The 16,312-nt window shown below is 38.0% G+C and overlaps 1 protein-coding gene across 11 annotated transcripts in view; it reads right to left on the reverse strand.

Moving 5' to 3' along the window:
* Positions 1–202: 202 nt before the first annotated feature.
* CDON (cell adhesion associated, oncogene regulated) overlaps positions 203–16,312 on the reverse strand; it is a 92,857-nt gene continuing 76,747 nt past the window's right edge. For 3 of the 11 annotated variants that reach the window (XM_087433896.1, XM_087433895.1, XM_004438443.3), the window contains 2 exons: positions 4,072–4,346; positions 203–3,465 (listed from right to left, as the gene is read on the reverse strand). In XM_087433896.1, coding sequence (XP_087290022.1) covers positions 3,302–3,465; positions 4,072–4,346 — 439 coding nt within the window. In that variant the 3' untranslated portion in view covers positions 203–3,301. Of the gene's footprint in view, positions 3,466–4,071; positions 4,347–5,611; positions 9,488–9,572; positions 9,600–9,692; positions 9,758–16,312 lie in introns of those variants that run through there. The other 8 variants (XR_015552758.1, XR_015552756.1, XR_015552754.1 and 5 more) reach the window with 8 other exon arrangements.

Here is a 16,312-nt window from a genome sequence, read left to right on the forward strand (position 1 = left end):
TCTCTGCAGGCGGAACAGGAGAAATTAACTCACTTGGCTCTTGGGCACGCACAGGGGATTTTCAGAGGACAACAGGGGTGGAGGTTCCAAAGAATTTCAGAGTAACACATACACCCACCCTCGTCTCAAGCTACAAGCAGCTCTAGACAAACAAGGAGTATCTGAGGACGCCCATCTCCCCATCTTCACGTGCTACTCCACATGAAAGCAGCATTCTCTTTTAATATAAAATCATACGAACCACTAAAACCTGTCAAAGCTAGAGCATTTAAAATATGTACAATTTCAAAACATAATATTACAACTTTAAGGAAAACAAAACATGCTTTTCAATATGATACAAAAACATGCATCTCAAAGTTATTGCTTTAAGAGAGCAACACAGGTGAAATTCAGTGACAAAATTAACTTCTTGGCAGTACTACAGCTGGAGTAAGATTTGCAACGTGATCAGCCTAATATGGATGTATCGGCCTTCGTAGACTCATTCCACAAAAACAAAACCCAGAAAGAAAGGCTGTTTTAAAAGACCACTTCAAAAGGTATACAACATTGCAACTTAACTTACATCCTGTACAGCACCTATCACCAGACTGTCAGTGCATAACCCAAAGGAGGACAAAAAAGAGAGAGTGAAATGATAGAACAGGAGTGGGGGAAGCTCCAGGCTAAACAATCACAGAGCATTCTAAGAGGAGAAGGAACATGAAGGGGCCTGACCAACTATGCGATCACTAAGCCGAGAGAAGATCAAATTCCCGGGCGGGGGTGGTGGTGAGGGGGTCACGGAGAGCAGTGTGGACTCCGGGAAGACCCAGCAATCAGCACGGAGCTCTGTCCACGTAGGACAGAGGGCACTTTCTCCAGTTGTAGAGTTAGTGCGTCAGAGGAGTCACACAGCAGGGCGGACACGAGCATACAGAACTGGACTGGCCCACCCAAGAAGCGAACCACAGTGCTTTTGGAAAGCAGTACAGAAAAATGGAAGGAGCTCAGATAACTGCTCCCAATAAACCAGGTTCAAATTCATGCTCTGCGACTGTGTGACTAGGGGACTTCAACACCTACTCTGTAGATTTGTCGTGAGGGTTAATGAGGTGATAGCAGTAACATGCACCAAGCACGGTGCCTGGTACACAGCGGTGACGCCACAAATGTTTAGTGCCATCTCCCACACTGTACTGTGTCCTCTGACTTTCTGGTGAAGTAACATTAGGCAGGATTGTTTCTGGTGACTGTGCAGGGCATAGAAGTTGAGAACAACTCATGGTTAGGGAGAACTCATAACTCCTAAACATAAAGGCAATTATATATATATATATATATTTATATTTATATATCTCAATATATAAAGGCATTTTTTTATAAATAAAATACAATAAAAGGGATAACACTTAAAACAGCGTTACTAATAATATAAATAAAGCAGTCCACAATGAGATTGCCCTAAAGGTAAAGTCATTTTCTCTTCCTAGTGGACAAATCCCACATTCAAACTCAATCTTTGAAAGCAGTTTATGACCTAAGGCTCATGCTAATACACCTCTGTTTCCTGAATCAAAATGACTGCCTACGAACATTTATGCCCCAGTTTTCTAAAACTTCCTTTGTGACAGCATCGCTGTGACTTGATTGGCAAACACGGGGCATGTTTTCATATTCTACATACTAGGACCTTGTCCTTTGCTAATCACAGAAGTAAGGACGCAGCGATCCCCTTCCAGAGCTAACTGCATCTAAGCAACATGAAGAATAAATCCAGTATACTAGAGGCATGGACATCTGGAACGTAGACCTTGATTCTACAGCATCCCTAACACCTGACTATGAAACTATATTTACTACAACCTACTCAAAGTAATTCTTGCATAGTGACCCAGCTTAAACAGCACATTTCACTACCAGTTCTATTTATAAAATATATAGACATATGTAAGGGAATACTGATGCATTTATACAGAAAGTTGATTAACATAGTATTCTAGTCTATTTCACTGCAACTTCTGGGAACTTGTAAAATTTTTTCTTTTATGCTGGAACTGCTTGACTCTACATAGAGAGAATCATTTCCTCTTGCTTTCCTAAAGGGGATGCACAATCCAAAAAAGAGCAGTGATCCATTCAAGCTGGACTCAAGTTATTAAATACACGTATAGTGTGGTTTCTTTTAGATGTGGAGAAGAAAAGCCTTCTGAAGGCAGCTGCAAACGTCTGTGTCACTCAGAGGCAGCAGTAACTGACTTATGAGCTCTGCCAAACACAGCTCTAGGTGCCTGTTTACAATGACGACATCCTGAAAAAAAGGTCGGGAAATTTCAAACCATACCCTTTTCCCTTCACATTAAGTCTTTTCTGACACTCACATCTTCAGGTATTGCCCATGTTGGAAGTTAGAAAATGACGCTTTTCGGGTGGTATGGCACCATGAGCACAATCCTACACTAACAGGAGAGCTTCTGCCAAGAAGTGCTCCCTGGAGCCCTCCCCTTTCTTCTTAAAACGCGGATCTTTCTCATCAAGTCACCACTTCAGTATTATTTCGTTCCTACTCTTAGAAACAGTCAAAAGGAGCCCCATGCTGACCATTTTATAAACTAGAGCAATTTTGAAGTAGTAGGACTTGATGGCATTCTTTTTCTCTCTGGCCTTGGCTCCCTTTCTGCATACTGCAATGACCCGACTAGACCTTCACCTCAACCTTGTCCATGACACTGTTTATGATTAGTGCCTAGACAACTGAACATAACTTGTGCCCAAAGAGAGAGATACACCGAGGCACCAGGTCAACTATCACTTTTGTGGAAGGCACTCATAAAATTTCTAAGAGATCTGCTATTATAAACTCAGGCTACAACCGTGGTTGATTTCAAAACGTTCTCAGAAAGTCTGATAACACAATATTGAAAGACAGCTTTCTATCTGAAAACTTCAAACGGCCTGTGCAACTCCCTCTTGGCAGAATCAGCCAATAGGCTGGATCCTTGCAAGAGGAGCTCTTACTGTCACTGAGGTTCTTGGAAAACATGGAATGATCCCACTGTCCTCAGATGATTGAAAACTATGCAAAATTAGGTTGTGTGCTACTGAGCAGGAGGAAGGAATAGGGAGGGAAAATTTTAAGGCATAAATAATATAAAAGGGCACACATTTTAAGATACATTCACATGACACGATTACTACAAAAAAATAAATAACGATTTCCTCTGGTTTGAATGAATGTCCTTCACACAGTCCATCCCCAGGCCTGCTTTGTGCAGTTACTGGCTTGAACCGGGAAACATGACTAGTGATTGGCATATCCTCAGGTTTCCGGGGGTTGCTGAAGGACCCCTGAAGCGCTGTCTAGAGGAATGCCAGGAGGAGAACATGTTGTCTTTTCAGTACAGTCCTTTGAAACAGGTGGCAAAATAAGAGGATTCCAACTTAAAACTTTGCTCTCTGTTTCTGAATGGACACAGCTGTCTCCTGAAAAACACAAAGGTTTGGGAGCATTATGAAATGATAAAGACTGATTTTTACAAAGCAGTCTAAAAACACTAAGCAAGCAAGAAAGAATAACGAGCAAAAGCAAGAGACCAGTTATGTTTAGTTTGAATTTGAGGGAGACAATAGGTTTAAAAGGTTTAAAATAAAGTTGAGCTCTCAAGAACAGTTATACAGTTCATCTGAGGGTTCAAGCAAACCCCTGAAAAGCCCCAAAATAATCACCTTAAAGAAAGGCTGCAACTCCAGAATCAACTCAAATGAAAAAGAGGCCCATGATCACAAAATGCCTTCTTCCAGCAAGTCTACTGTTCAGGTACAAACTGAATCAAAGCCTACGTGGATTTATTTTCCAAAATCTAATGGGATTAACAGCCTGAGAGGAAGGATGTGCATAATAACAGAATTTCAAAGAATCCTTTATCTAGTCAACTTTTTTGAAGTATCTAATACTTCCCCCCCTCAATATCTAAGAAATATGTGAGTTGATCAGAGACACAGCACTCTGAAAGCATCATCTTCCCTTATACAGTTCTTAGTTAACTGAAGACTACCTGGAAACTTAAGATTTATAATGTCTCCCTGTACCTCTGTTGAACTCCGCTGTGTCTTCCATGCAATCAGGGTTGATCTCATTTCTACTGCCCTGACAACAAGTATGTTGAGCAGGTCTTTGTGCCACATCGTCCTTGATGTTCTCCTCAGGTGACTGGCTGCAATCGGGGACTGTGGAAGCCAGACACACAGGCATCTTCATGCGACTGAGGGGCTTCATTTCCAAACTGTCCTGAGGATAAGGTGCTACCACTGGGACCACAGGAAGGGGGCTGCTGCTGAAAGTGCTGTTGGTTTTGGTGAAACACCTACAAAGTTAATCAAAAGAACAAAATTGCATCTAGAGAGATCAATAATTAAAACGTGCTTATTTTGAAATATCATTTGGTATTTTGTATTCAGATTCTTAAGAAAGACTGGTGCTTAAAACTAACTAACTGATTCACTATGATTTGAAATATCAAGAACTCAAAAATTACAGTGCAAGCGGAATACAACAGGAGAATGCATCAAGAGGCAAACCACTTAATGGAACCATATATGACGACCTATCCCACATCCTCCCTTTGCCTTGGTCCACTGTCATAAGTTGTCTCCCATTTCACAATTAACCAGCCCCTGAATATAGCACACAGAAGGAAAAGGCCATTAGCCACTGGAAGGAATGAGGGAGAAAAAGAAGAGGATAGAAAGCTAAGAGACTTATGGCCACATGAGAGAAATGGTCTTATGAAAGCCCACAAAAATAATGCTTTGCAATCAGATAATATGTTCCATCTCACCCTTGGAAGAAATGCTAGGACTAGACATTCAAAATCCAGGTTTTGTTTATTTTTCAATTTCTTTCTTTGCAAAATTAATTGCTAGAATTTATTCTCACTGAGCATCCACTTCAATTCTGCCCTACTTTTATTTCCTGCTTTCACCTATGTTTTTTCTTTAATTTTTTTCTTTCTGTTCTTCAGATTGGATAATTTCTATTGATCTTCCAGTTCACTGACTCTTCTGCTGTCACCAATCTGCTGTTAAGCCCATCCAGTAAATTTTCCATTCCAGTTATTGTACTTTTCAGCTTTGGAATTTCCATTTGGTCTTTTTTAGTTTCTACTTCTTGGCTTGAATTCCCCCTATGTGAATTCATTGTGTGTATATCTTCCTTTAGGTCCGTGCACGTATTTATAACAGCTGCTTTAAGTCAATGTCTGCTAATTATGACATCTGGGTCATCTCAGGGTCTGTTTCTATTGATTTTTTTTCCTTGAGTAAGTATCACATTTTCCTATTTCTTCACATGTATAGTCATTTTTTTACTAGATTTTTTCCCTCTCATTTTCTGGATATTCTCTTGTCCTCGAATTCCATCGTCTGACAACTTCTGTTTGGGCACTTGACCCAAGACTGGAGAATGCCCTCAGGCAAAAAGCCATAAACAAATGTCACCCATTGTCTTTCAAGGTTACATTTATTCAGTTTCTGCCTGCTTCTTGTTATTCTCCAATACTTTCAAATTGTCCAGATTTCATCATTACCTGTAGATGATCAAGCTATTCCATCATTAACAGAAGCTGAAATCTCAGCAATATATTTTTTATTTATAAAATTGGGAGTAAGAAAAGTCTGGAGAAAACATTTCATTTGGCTTTGATTTGGGCATGTTAGGTAGGAAACACATAGGATTGACCAGTAATATGCTAGAGATAGGCAATGTTAGGGAATAAAGATAAGAATTCTTTGGATTTCTATCCTTTTAACATGGGATGGTATGTTTCTGGGGCATATGAAAGTCAGTAAAAGACATCCATGCAACAGTTACTAGCAGCTCTGTTGCTTCAAGTTATTGGAAACCTCAAATGCTAAGCATGAAGAAAGATCTGAACCTGAAAGAGAGTAAGATATCCGTCAGTCAACAAATCCTTAATTTAAATAAGTCCAACTTTAATTTCAAATAGAGAAATATACTCACTATACATCTAGTGGAATTTAGATACCAGTCGTCTGGAATAAAAGCAAAGTATGTCAGGTATTCGTTTGTACCGAATAACTTGAGTACAGTATTATCTACCATGACTATAATTTTAATTTTTAATAATATAACAAAAAATATATACCTGATTCAAATAAAACCTAAGTGTTCACATGCCACTTAATGTCGTAAGCCAATAAAAAGTCAAGGAAGTATTGATACAGAAGGAAGTTTGTTGGAGTCAAAATCAGAGCACTGGGCTAGATGGATCATGACTTCAGGAGAGTATGGCATTCCTTATTTGTCCTGTTGTACATTTTATTCAACTCTCAACTTAAAAAATTTCTCTATGATGCTGGCAAGGGTGAGCACTAATCTCCTGACAGCCATTTAAAAACGTCCATGTTGAGGATGGCCTGGTGGCATAGTGGTTGGGTTCATGTGCTCCACTTTGGCAGCCCAGGGTTCACGGTTCGGATCCTGGGCGCAGACCTATGCAGCACTTATCAAGCCATGCTATGGCAGGTGTCCCACACATAAAGTAGAGGAAGATGGGCACAGATGTTAGCTCAGGGCCAGTATTCCTCAGGAAAAGGAGGAGGATTGGCAATGGGTGTTAGCTCAGGGCTAATCTTCCTCACCAAAAAAAAAAAAAAAAGTCCATGTTATCAGTCTCTTCCTTCCTTGTATTTTGTCATTAGTCTCTTCCACTGCCTCAATACCCAGGGAACCTGAAAATCTGAATGCATTCAATTCGTGAGAATCAAACTCTAAATAGAGTATTCATCCAAAATGTGGGGCAAGGTCAGTGGGGAAAAAAAAAAACCTTTCTGAATTCAAACTACTACTAATGAGAATTTAATGGACATTATCCATCCATATAAATAAGCTTACCTAGAAGAACCCTTTATTTTCAAAGCATTTGCTGAGTACCTTCTAAATGCCAGACACTGTGGTAGTCACTGAAAATATAAAGGTAAATACAGCAGAGTTCCTGCTCCCAGTCTAGCAGAGGAGATGGACAAGTAAACAAATGTTTACAACATAATGTAGTAAGTGTTATAAAAGAAGATATAAAAGACACTGGGAGCATTCAACTTTGAGATGTATGGCTTATGAGAACAGGGCACTTCCCACATTACCAACTACTGACCAGTGTATATTCTTCCATACCATTTCAGACTCAACTGTCTCATAATCGAGGAAATTACATTAGACAGCAATTACAGAAGTAGACAGTAAGAGGAATTCTGATTTCAAAAAACCAGAAGTATCTCTGGTCAGGGGAATCTATATGGCTATCATGATTTGTTGGAAATAATAGTTAAAAATTAAATTCCTGGCTTCTGGCTATGACTGGTTAGTTTGTATCAGAACAACTCTCCTGCCAAGAACAACTAAAAAAGATGGAGAGATTTTATCTGTTGAAGTCAAGAGCTACCAAAGCACCTGAGTGTCTGAGATTCCAGAGAGAAGGTCAACGTGAACCTGAGTTTCAGCACCACTTTTCCTCTTGAGGCATCTGCCCAATTCAGTGCAGGATGAGACGCTGAGACGCCAAGCAGAAAGGGGTAGCTAACCAGCTGAGCAGAACTGTGGCAGTTTTGTGGGGCTGGGAAGATAGAAATTGGACTTCAGAGCCTACCAAAGAGACAAGGCCCAGTAAACACCCCAGGCTTTTAACTGGGACCCCTAAAGGGTTACTTTGTAAAAATAACGGCGAAGCAGGAATAGACAAGGCTTTTACAAAGATGGAAACTCAGCATTACATCAGCTCAATCCCTGACTGGGTTACAGTGATTGGCCTCTTACCTAGCTGCCCAAAGAAAAAGTAAATCCTTTTGGAGGAAGAAAACAGCTTCCAGAGCTTCTATGAGGTTTTATACACAATGTCCAGAATTCAATAAAAAATTACCAAGCATATCAAGAGAGAGGAACAAGAGAAAAACAGTGATGCAGATATTGAGTTAGGAGACAAAGACTTTAAAGAACTGGACAAATATATTCAAGAAAATAGATGACAAGATGGAGAATTTTAGCAGAGACTTAGAATCTAATAATAATAATTATTTGGAATTTCTAAACTAAAAAGTAGAAAAGCTGAAATTAAGAACTCAGTATATGGGGTTAAGAGCAAATTGGGCCCAGATGGGCAGAGGTTTACTGAACACGATGCTTGTCATTGCACAGGATTCAGACTGAAGCAGAGAAAAAAGGATGGAAAATATAGGAAGAACCTTAAGAGACATATGAGGCACAGCGGAAACCTCAAAAATATGTATAGTTGGAGTCTCTCTGAAGGAGAGAATAGAGAGATGGGACAGAAGCCATATTTGGAGAGATAAAGGCTAAGAACTTCCTAAAACTGACGAAAACTAAAGCCTCAGACTCAAGAAGTTCTATGAACCCCAAGCAGAATAAATACAAAGAAAATTACACTTTCAGATTTGAATAATTAACCTGATGGAAGCAATAACCTGATGGAACCTGATGGAAGCAAAATCATAAAAGCAGCCAGAGGAAAAAGACATTATTACCTTGAAAAGGGACCAACAATAACTATACAGTTCTAGAACCAACATCTTTAAAGTACAAAAAGAAAGTAACTGCCAACCTAGAATTCAATAAACAGTGATAAATATCCTTCAAAAAGGAAGATGAATTGAAGACGTTTTCAGACCAAAAAACTGGGAGAATCTGTCAGCCTCAGACCTGTACTACAAGAAACACTAAAGAGAGTTCAAGTTGAAGGAAAATGAGGAGCAACAGACAGAAGAAAGGAAATACAGAAAAAAATGAGTAGCAACAAACAAAGGTCATTTCAGGAATTCTGAATAAATATTGACTGCAAAAAACAGTAATTGTAATGTCTTATAGGATTTTAAATATTTGTAGAGTTAAAATATAAGACAAAAATAACACAAAACACTGGAGAAGGAAATGGAGTTAAACTGTTCTAAAGTGTTTTGTCTAGGAAGTCGTAAAAGTACTAACATATATTAGACTCTAATTAAAGTCATAATGCCCAGAACAAAACACATAGAAAATGGCATAGACTAGGACCTCAAAAATGTTGAATAAATAAAAAATAACCATTAGAACATCAGATTTTTGTTATATCCTTTTTCTTAAGCAAGTATATTTATTATCAGGGAGCAACAGTTAAACTAATTAGTCAAAATACCTCATAAGAGACCACACCCAATACTAAGATAACACATGTGCATTACAGTGAGGATGAAGTGATACACTTACTCCTTAAGATTTTTGTATCACAATAGTCGTTATCTTTGTCCTTGTTCAATATTGGCTCTGTTGTCTGTTTTTTCTCCTATCCGTTGGCTTCAAAGTTGTCTGACAAACTTCAGTCTCCTGGAGGACAGGCAATGCCGGTCCCCAGTGTCAGAGGAAGCTCTTAGAACAGTGGGATGTATGGCACAGTTGGCACTTAAGAAAAATCTAGAAGTAATACAGAGGTACTAGAAACTGAAAAGACAAAAAAGTATCAGGTCAGAAAGAAAATTTTCATTTAAAAGAAGTAAAGTTAAGCTATAGAAAAAAAAATACTTGCCAGAATTTGAAAAACTAGGGCTGTTCCCTAAAAACAAAATATTATAAATTAATAATTTGTTTATATAGATCTAACATGAATGAAATTTCATAATGTTGACATAAAATAATGAGGACTCACCAGATAATAAGGCGCCTTAAATTCTTCTGTTTCTTTCCTTTTAGTTTCTTTTTTTCTGTTCATTTCTTTAATTTAAAGCAAAGAATGAGATTCTTAAATGAAGTCTGAGGGCAGTCTAACACTTTGGATGAGAAGCACTTTTGTGAGAATGACAGTGAAGTGGATTATATGGATGGGGCAGGATTGAAGGAACGGTCAAGGCAGAGGGCCAGGCCCAACCACAACGGATGGTAACAAGTGTGCTGACACCGTCACCTGGTTTTACGTGCGGGGAGTCAACAAGCAGATTAAATACACATATGTTTTAAAAGACATAACAGATAATTAGGAAGAGAAAAGTCCAATCTCCTATTACCTATTCTTCAGTATCCACTTTTCAGGTAAGTGAAACAGAAAATTACAGCAGTGTTTACCTTTATTCCGAAATGAGACTCTCAATTAACAGAGGAGTGCTGATAGTGAGATCATAACTGGAGTTAGATTGTTAAAGTGATAACCCAAATTTCAACATGATAAACCAAACTGACTTAAAATTTTCTAGTACACTGATTCCTAAGTCATAATCATCAGGAATTAACCATGTAGATAACCAAATATCAATAATTCAGTCATATAGTTCAATTCCAGATGTCTACATGTGTCAGCATAAAAATGGCTTTAACCAGGGGGTTACATGCTAACATATAAGCATAGAGGACACAGTCTACAAAAAAGTAAGATAACACCTGTTTTGAATATAATTAGGTACACTGCATGTGAAAACAATTTTACTGATAAAATTTTAATTAAAATTTCTGAAGCTATCGGATAATCACAAAAATAATATCTGTATATACATAAATTTAAGCGACCCAAATCTACAGGTAGTGAAAGAGAGAATAGGACAAACGTCTGGGTCTGCAAATATATGACATTCATTAAGATGCTCTTATAATGCACATTTTACAGTTTATACAATACAAAGAGTCTGTAATTTCACTTTCTTAGGCTATCTCAAACAATCTTTCAACTGTAGTTATTACCGGTTTAAGGTGAAGTGAAAGTTTTCAGAGTTGTCTCTGGCTCAATGAAACTACTTTTCTTAATTTTAAGTTTAAAATTATTGAGTAAATAGAACTCTGTGCATCTTGCCACATGCAAAAATTTGTGTTGTTTTGCAAGAATTCGGGTGGTCTGGGACCTGTTAGTTTATAAAGATACTTTTTAGTAAACGGGAGAAGCCTGTCTGACCAACCTGTAAGACAGGAAATGACTATTATGGTGTCATAAAAAATAAAATGTTCTTTGACCAACAATCTGAACAGCACAGACTCGGAAATAAGAGACTGGGGTAGCAGCATAGGATTGTGCTTGGAAGAATGCTGTATTTAACGAAATATATTTTGGACTTTCCAGTAAAACTATACTGCACCTCTGAAATAATTTCTAGAGAAGTATTCCATTTCCGATTACACAACTGAATATTTATTAAGCATGATTATGTACAGTATTACTCTGATTAGATGATTATATGAATTTTGCATTAAGTTTCCTCTTTTAATTATCCCTGGAGAGCAAGGACTAACTACTCACAACTCTCTTGGATGTGTGACACTTATTTTCATGAGTATGTTCTTGAGACTTCTGAAAGAGTCACATTTTGGTGGTGGTTTGTTTTAATATTCAGCTCACCTCTGCTGTTTCCTCTTGTCACTGTGTCTCTGTCATTTTGCTGACCTGGCCCTTATTTTTGGGAGCTCATCAGTTACTATGCAACAGAGCCCTGGTGACCTTCCTCCAGGGCCACGGCTGCTCTCCATTCTCATCACACATCTTTGTTGGATGCTGCAATGACCCTAGCCTGAGAGTGGGAGCTTCCTTTTGGGAATTAGTTCATTGGTGACTGTTACATTATAGGCGATAATAAATGTTGGGTGACAATAAATGACTGAGTACATTACTGAACACGGCAAGCCGACACACAATTTTACAAACAAAAGACCAAAAGCACTATCCTAACTGCCTGACTCCCTGACAACAGGCCCTCCGTCTCTGTATTAGAAGTAGGAGATCGAGAACTTCCCCAAAAGGAAGATACTGAGCGATTTAAAAAATTAGACATAGCGTTTTGAGTCTTTTTCTTAGGAAATTAGGCAGATTACCATGGATGGAAGAGAAACCAAATCTTAGGTTTTGTGTGTTTTCTTCCTTTGGCCTTATGGCTAGTTCTGAAGTAGCTAAGTGATCAGGAATAGGAGAGGGACTGACTCTCTCATAACAGATTGACTTGCTGGAGAAAGAGTTTGGGTGTCCTAGACAAGTAGTTGTTTTCATACTTAAACTAACCGAGTAGACAGATCAAGTAGTAGTCCTGACACAACTACTACTATAATGAAATGTTTTCATATTCATCTCTACACACTATTTTTATCTGAGTATATCTAACATCAGTGGAAGGTTTCAAGTTGGTGAAAAAGCCTCCCCAAAACCAGTAATACACAGACTTTTAAGGTTATCACTATGCAAAAACTTGGAGATCGTTTGTAATATCTGTTTTCTAAGGCAGTATTCCCAGTAGTTGTATCTCTTCTCTTGACTCTCAGCCATGTATAGCCTGTGCTTTTTTTCCCAGATGGATTATATACATTTTTCCAAGCTGATTTTCACTTGGCTACTTCCTGCCCATTTCCAATCTCTCTAGGACCCTTAAAGTTAATTTCTTGTTTCTTCCTGATGGGATCTCCCAGTTCGTTCATCTGTGAATTTCATCAGTGTGCTCTCGACTCTTTAGCAAATTATCAAGACTGATGGTAAACAGATCAGATTTAATGTCAATCCCTTTCCAGTAAACTAGCCAAGCAACTGACAAACCACATTTGATTACATATCCAGAACTGCACCGCTGCCTTCTGAATTGAGGAGAGAAGAGGAGAAGGGTAGAGAGCTTTTGATTTATTTGATTAAAATCAAATGCCCAAATTGCACAAGGATTTCTCAATTAAGTCTATAGGTAGGGGACCAGCTCCCTGCACAGCTGCATTAAATATGCTCCTTTCTAGCTGTTCATAGTTAATTACATATTATTCTTAAAACCTGAAAAGGGTTCAAATGAACTGAACACAGTGAGGTGGACAGTCATTTAGAACATGCCACAAAAGCCCTAGAATCACATAAAACTCCACAGGTTGCTACAGTGGACATGCCCCTCTCACCTGCTCTCAAGTTTTCATTTCACCACTTCAGTTTAAACAATAAAGGCAAAATTTTCTTTCCAGATAGTTACTAAAATAGAGGGATGATAAAGGGGTCCAAGGTTGGCAATGACTTGTTTCTTAAAAGCCCACTCCAAGATATACATTTAAGTATAAACCTGAGAAGGCAGAGAAAAAGTATCCGGAGCAGCAGGACTCGGTGTGGATAAGATTCCCTACGGAAACGGTCTGGAGCAAGACCTCTTTAATTCTCAGTCATCTGTGGATGTCCAACCAGCACTCGAAACTCGAAATGCTCCAAGCTAAATTCATCGCCTTTCCTCAATATATCACATTATCAGGTTTCTCATTTTTATGACTATTACCATGGAAATTACTAGGTCATCCATGTTTGAAACTTTCTATTCATTGTGAACCTTCCTTTTTTTCCTAAATCCCTACCAGTCAATGGTCAAATCCTAAAGATTCCAACTCTAGAATCTCACTCATCTCTTCCATTCTACCCCAACTCATTGCATGGAGGCTAAAGCCTTCAATACAGCAATCATCTAAGTGGTCTCCTCCCTCCAATCCCACCTTGTAATGCTATCATGAACCAAACCAAAACGCATCTCTGAACAGACGCTCCCCTTCTCAAAAACCTTCAGAAGAATCATGATGCTACTAGTCCAGTGTTTCTCAACATTTAACCCATATCCCCCTTTTGAGTATGTAAAAATCTCATATCCCTCATTTCTGTACTTTATACTACAGAAACAATAGGGATTTTTTTTCTACTCCTTAAATATAAAACTATACGATTCAACGTGTTTCTTAAAACTCCACTCACTATATTCCGAGCTCTGTCTGTGAATCACTATTATTAGACTGTGGGCTCTCTGGAGGTAGGGCTTGAGCCAGAACCTAGGACATGGTAGGCACTCAATAAATGATTATTAAATAAATGACTATACCCTGACATTCAGGATTATACATGATATAAACCTAGTCTGGTTTTCCAGTTTAATATCCTACTATTCTACTTGCGCCTCACCAACAAAATTACTCCAGTGGTTCTCAAAGCAAGGTCCTAAGACCAGCAGCATCAGCATCACTGGGAATTCATTAGAAATGCACATTCTCAGGCCCCACCCCAGACCTGCTGAATCAGAAACTCTAGGAGTAGAGCCTAGTAATTGGTGTTTTCACAAGTGCTCCAAGTGATTCCAGTGAAGGCTCAAGTCTGATAACCACTGAACTATCCTCCCTCAGGTAAACACTATCCTTCCTACTTCCATGACTTCTGGTACTTGCTTCTGCCTGGAAACACTTCAGAACCTGTTCCAGTGCCTGGCTAGTGCTCAGTACATGTTTTTTTCACTGAATAGCCAAAAACTCTAAAATGCCCACCTGACAGCCCTCATACAACTTAAATGAAATTATGCCTCTTTTTGTGTACACACTATTTCAGTTGGCATTAGGAAATGCAAATTTATTCTTAGTCTAATAGCAATATTCTAAAAGTATAAATTGACTAAAATTGTGCATATTTTGGGAGTAAATCATACATCATCTGCCTCTCAGCATTTGAAGCTTATTACAAATCTTGCCATTTTGGGGGATCTTGAAAGGAGATACCTGTATTCAATTTCAAAGTTACAAGAATTAGAAACTTTAAATTTAATGATTCTAATTTTCCAGAGTTGAAGGTAGGTACTTATTGATATTTGTCTGGCCAATTAATAAGTATCAAAATCACATAATGGCTCCTAGAAGCAGGTGAGACTTTTGCCTCACCTGGGAGGCAATGCAGCAAATAGACACTTGCCCTAAACAGGTACACTCTCATTAGGAAGAAGGTTTCGGCCAGTGAGAAACAGAAGCTGGTTTTCTCAGGCGGAAGAGAATTCATGTATGTTCTCAGACAATAGTAAAACCCCCAAACATAAAATGCAAGAAGTCATTAACTTGAAAATTAATAGAAATACAATTGCCCATTGTCTTAAAGGAAAAAATCATGTATAATAAAAAACGTCAAATACTATACACACACACTCACTCAACACACATACAAAGGCCATGAATGCAAGATGGTAGAGGTCATTTAAATTCTCTTAAAGAAATGGGATGTATTTTTGGTACGAGGATGATTCCTCACCATAAAGACATGATTAGCAGCAAATTACCAAAATCTATAAACAGAGTATGTTGGAGGCGATTTTACATTACCTAGGACAATTTTCCATCTTTCATATAAGGAAACAGCCTCAGAGAGATTATATAACTTTCCCAAGATCAGGGAGTTAAGCAGTGGCAAAGTCTACAGCTGCTTACCCTCAGACCAGAGGTCCACTCATGACCTCATTCTGATGTCCAGGTTGAATCAAGATCTGCTGATGGCCACAAGAACCACAAAGGAGAAAACACTATGTATTTAGGCAATGCTATTTGTTTCATTAAATCCATCTGATTCCTTACCAGGTGCATGAACCATCTTTACCAGTTGTTTAGCATTTCCCAACAAACTGCGATAAAGCCTATGACAAGCTCAGGACAGAAATGTGCCTTCAATGTTATGAACATCTTAAAATTTAGCTACAGTCATATAGAATTTTAAAATGTTACAAGCAAATCTTAGTACACAAAATAGGCAGATACCTCTTGCTAATACAGAAACCCTAAGATGGGTTAAATAAATGATAACAAAAAATCTCCAGGAAGCTTTGTGGTTTTTGTTCTACAACTCTCAAAACACGCTGAGAGAATGTCTGTTTAATTCTATGACTGACCAGATCTGTCTTCTAGTTCCAGTTCTGGTAACTCCCAGACACAAGTCTTAACCTTATAATTCATTTTAAAAATATAAGTCAAATCTCATTTCAATAATGAAATATCCAAACTCCAGTTTATGCCCTAACTATAACACAATTTTTAAGTTGTAGAGTTTTAGAGCTGGAAAGGACTTCTGAGACCATGTAACCCAATAGCATCATTATGTAAAAGAAAGATCTAAGATTTATGACAGACACGACTTCAATACAATAAAAAAATGGATAATCCTTCGGAATTAATATATAGAGAGGCAGCACGAAAGCTTTCTGAATATTCTTTCAAAATTTAAACACATATGTTACTCCACATATTTCTATCTTGTTTGAAATACTGTGAGTACCTATTACTTTTGAAATTTAAAAAAAACTCAGAAAATTAAAAGAAAACAAGATTTTGCTACTTAATTATCTTAAGGTTTTAAGAATTAAAAAAAAAACACTGAATAATCTGGTAAGAAAATTTCAGTAATATTACTATGAAAAAACATTACTATATACACAGGACTTTTTCCTAACATTCAAATATGCTCTTTTTCATGACACAGATTAAAAAATATCCCATAACATAGAGCAGAGAATAAAAGCTGGGAAAAGATAAAGTCTGTATGTAGAGACTAAG

The sequence above is a fragment of the Ceratotherium simum genome, chromosome 7 (genome assembly GCF_057802395.1).
Source record: "Ceratotherium simum simum isolate JZ-2026a chromosome 7, ASM5780239v1, whole genome shotgun sequence".
Lineage (NCBI taxonomy): Eukaryota > Metazoa > Chordata > Mammalia > Perissodactyla > Rhinocerotidae > Ceratotherium > Ceratotherium simum.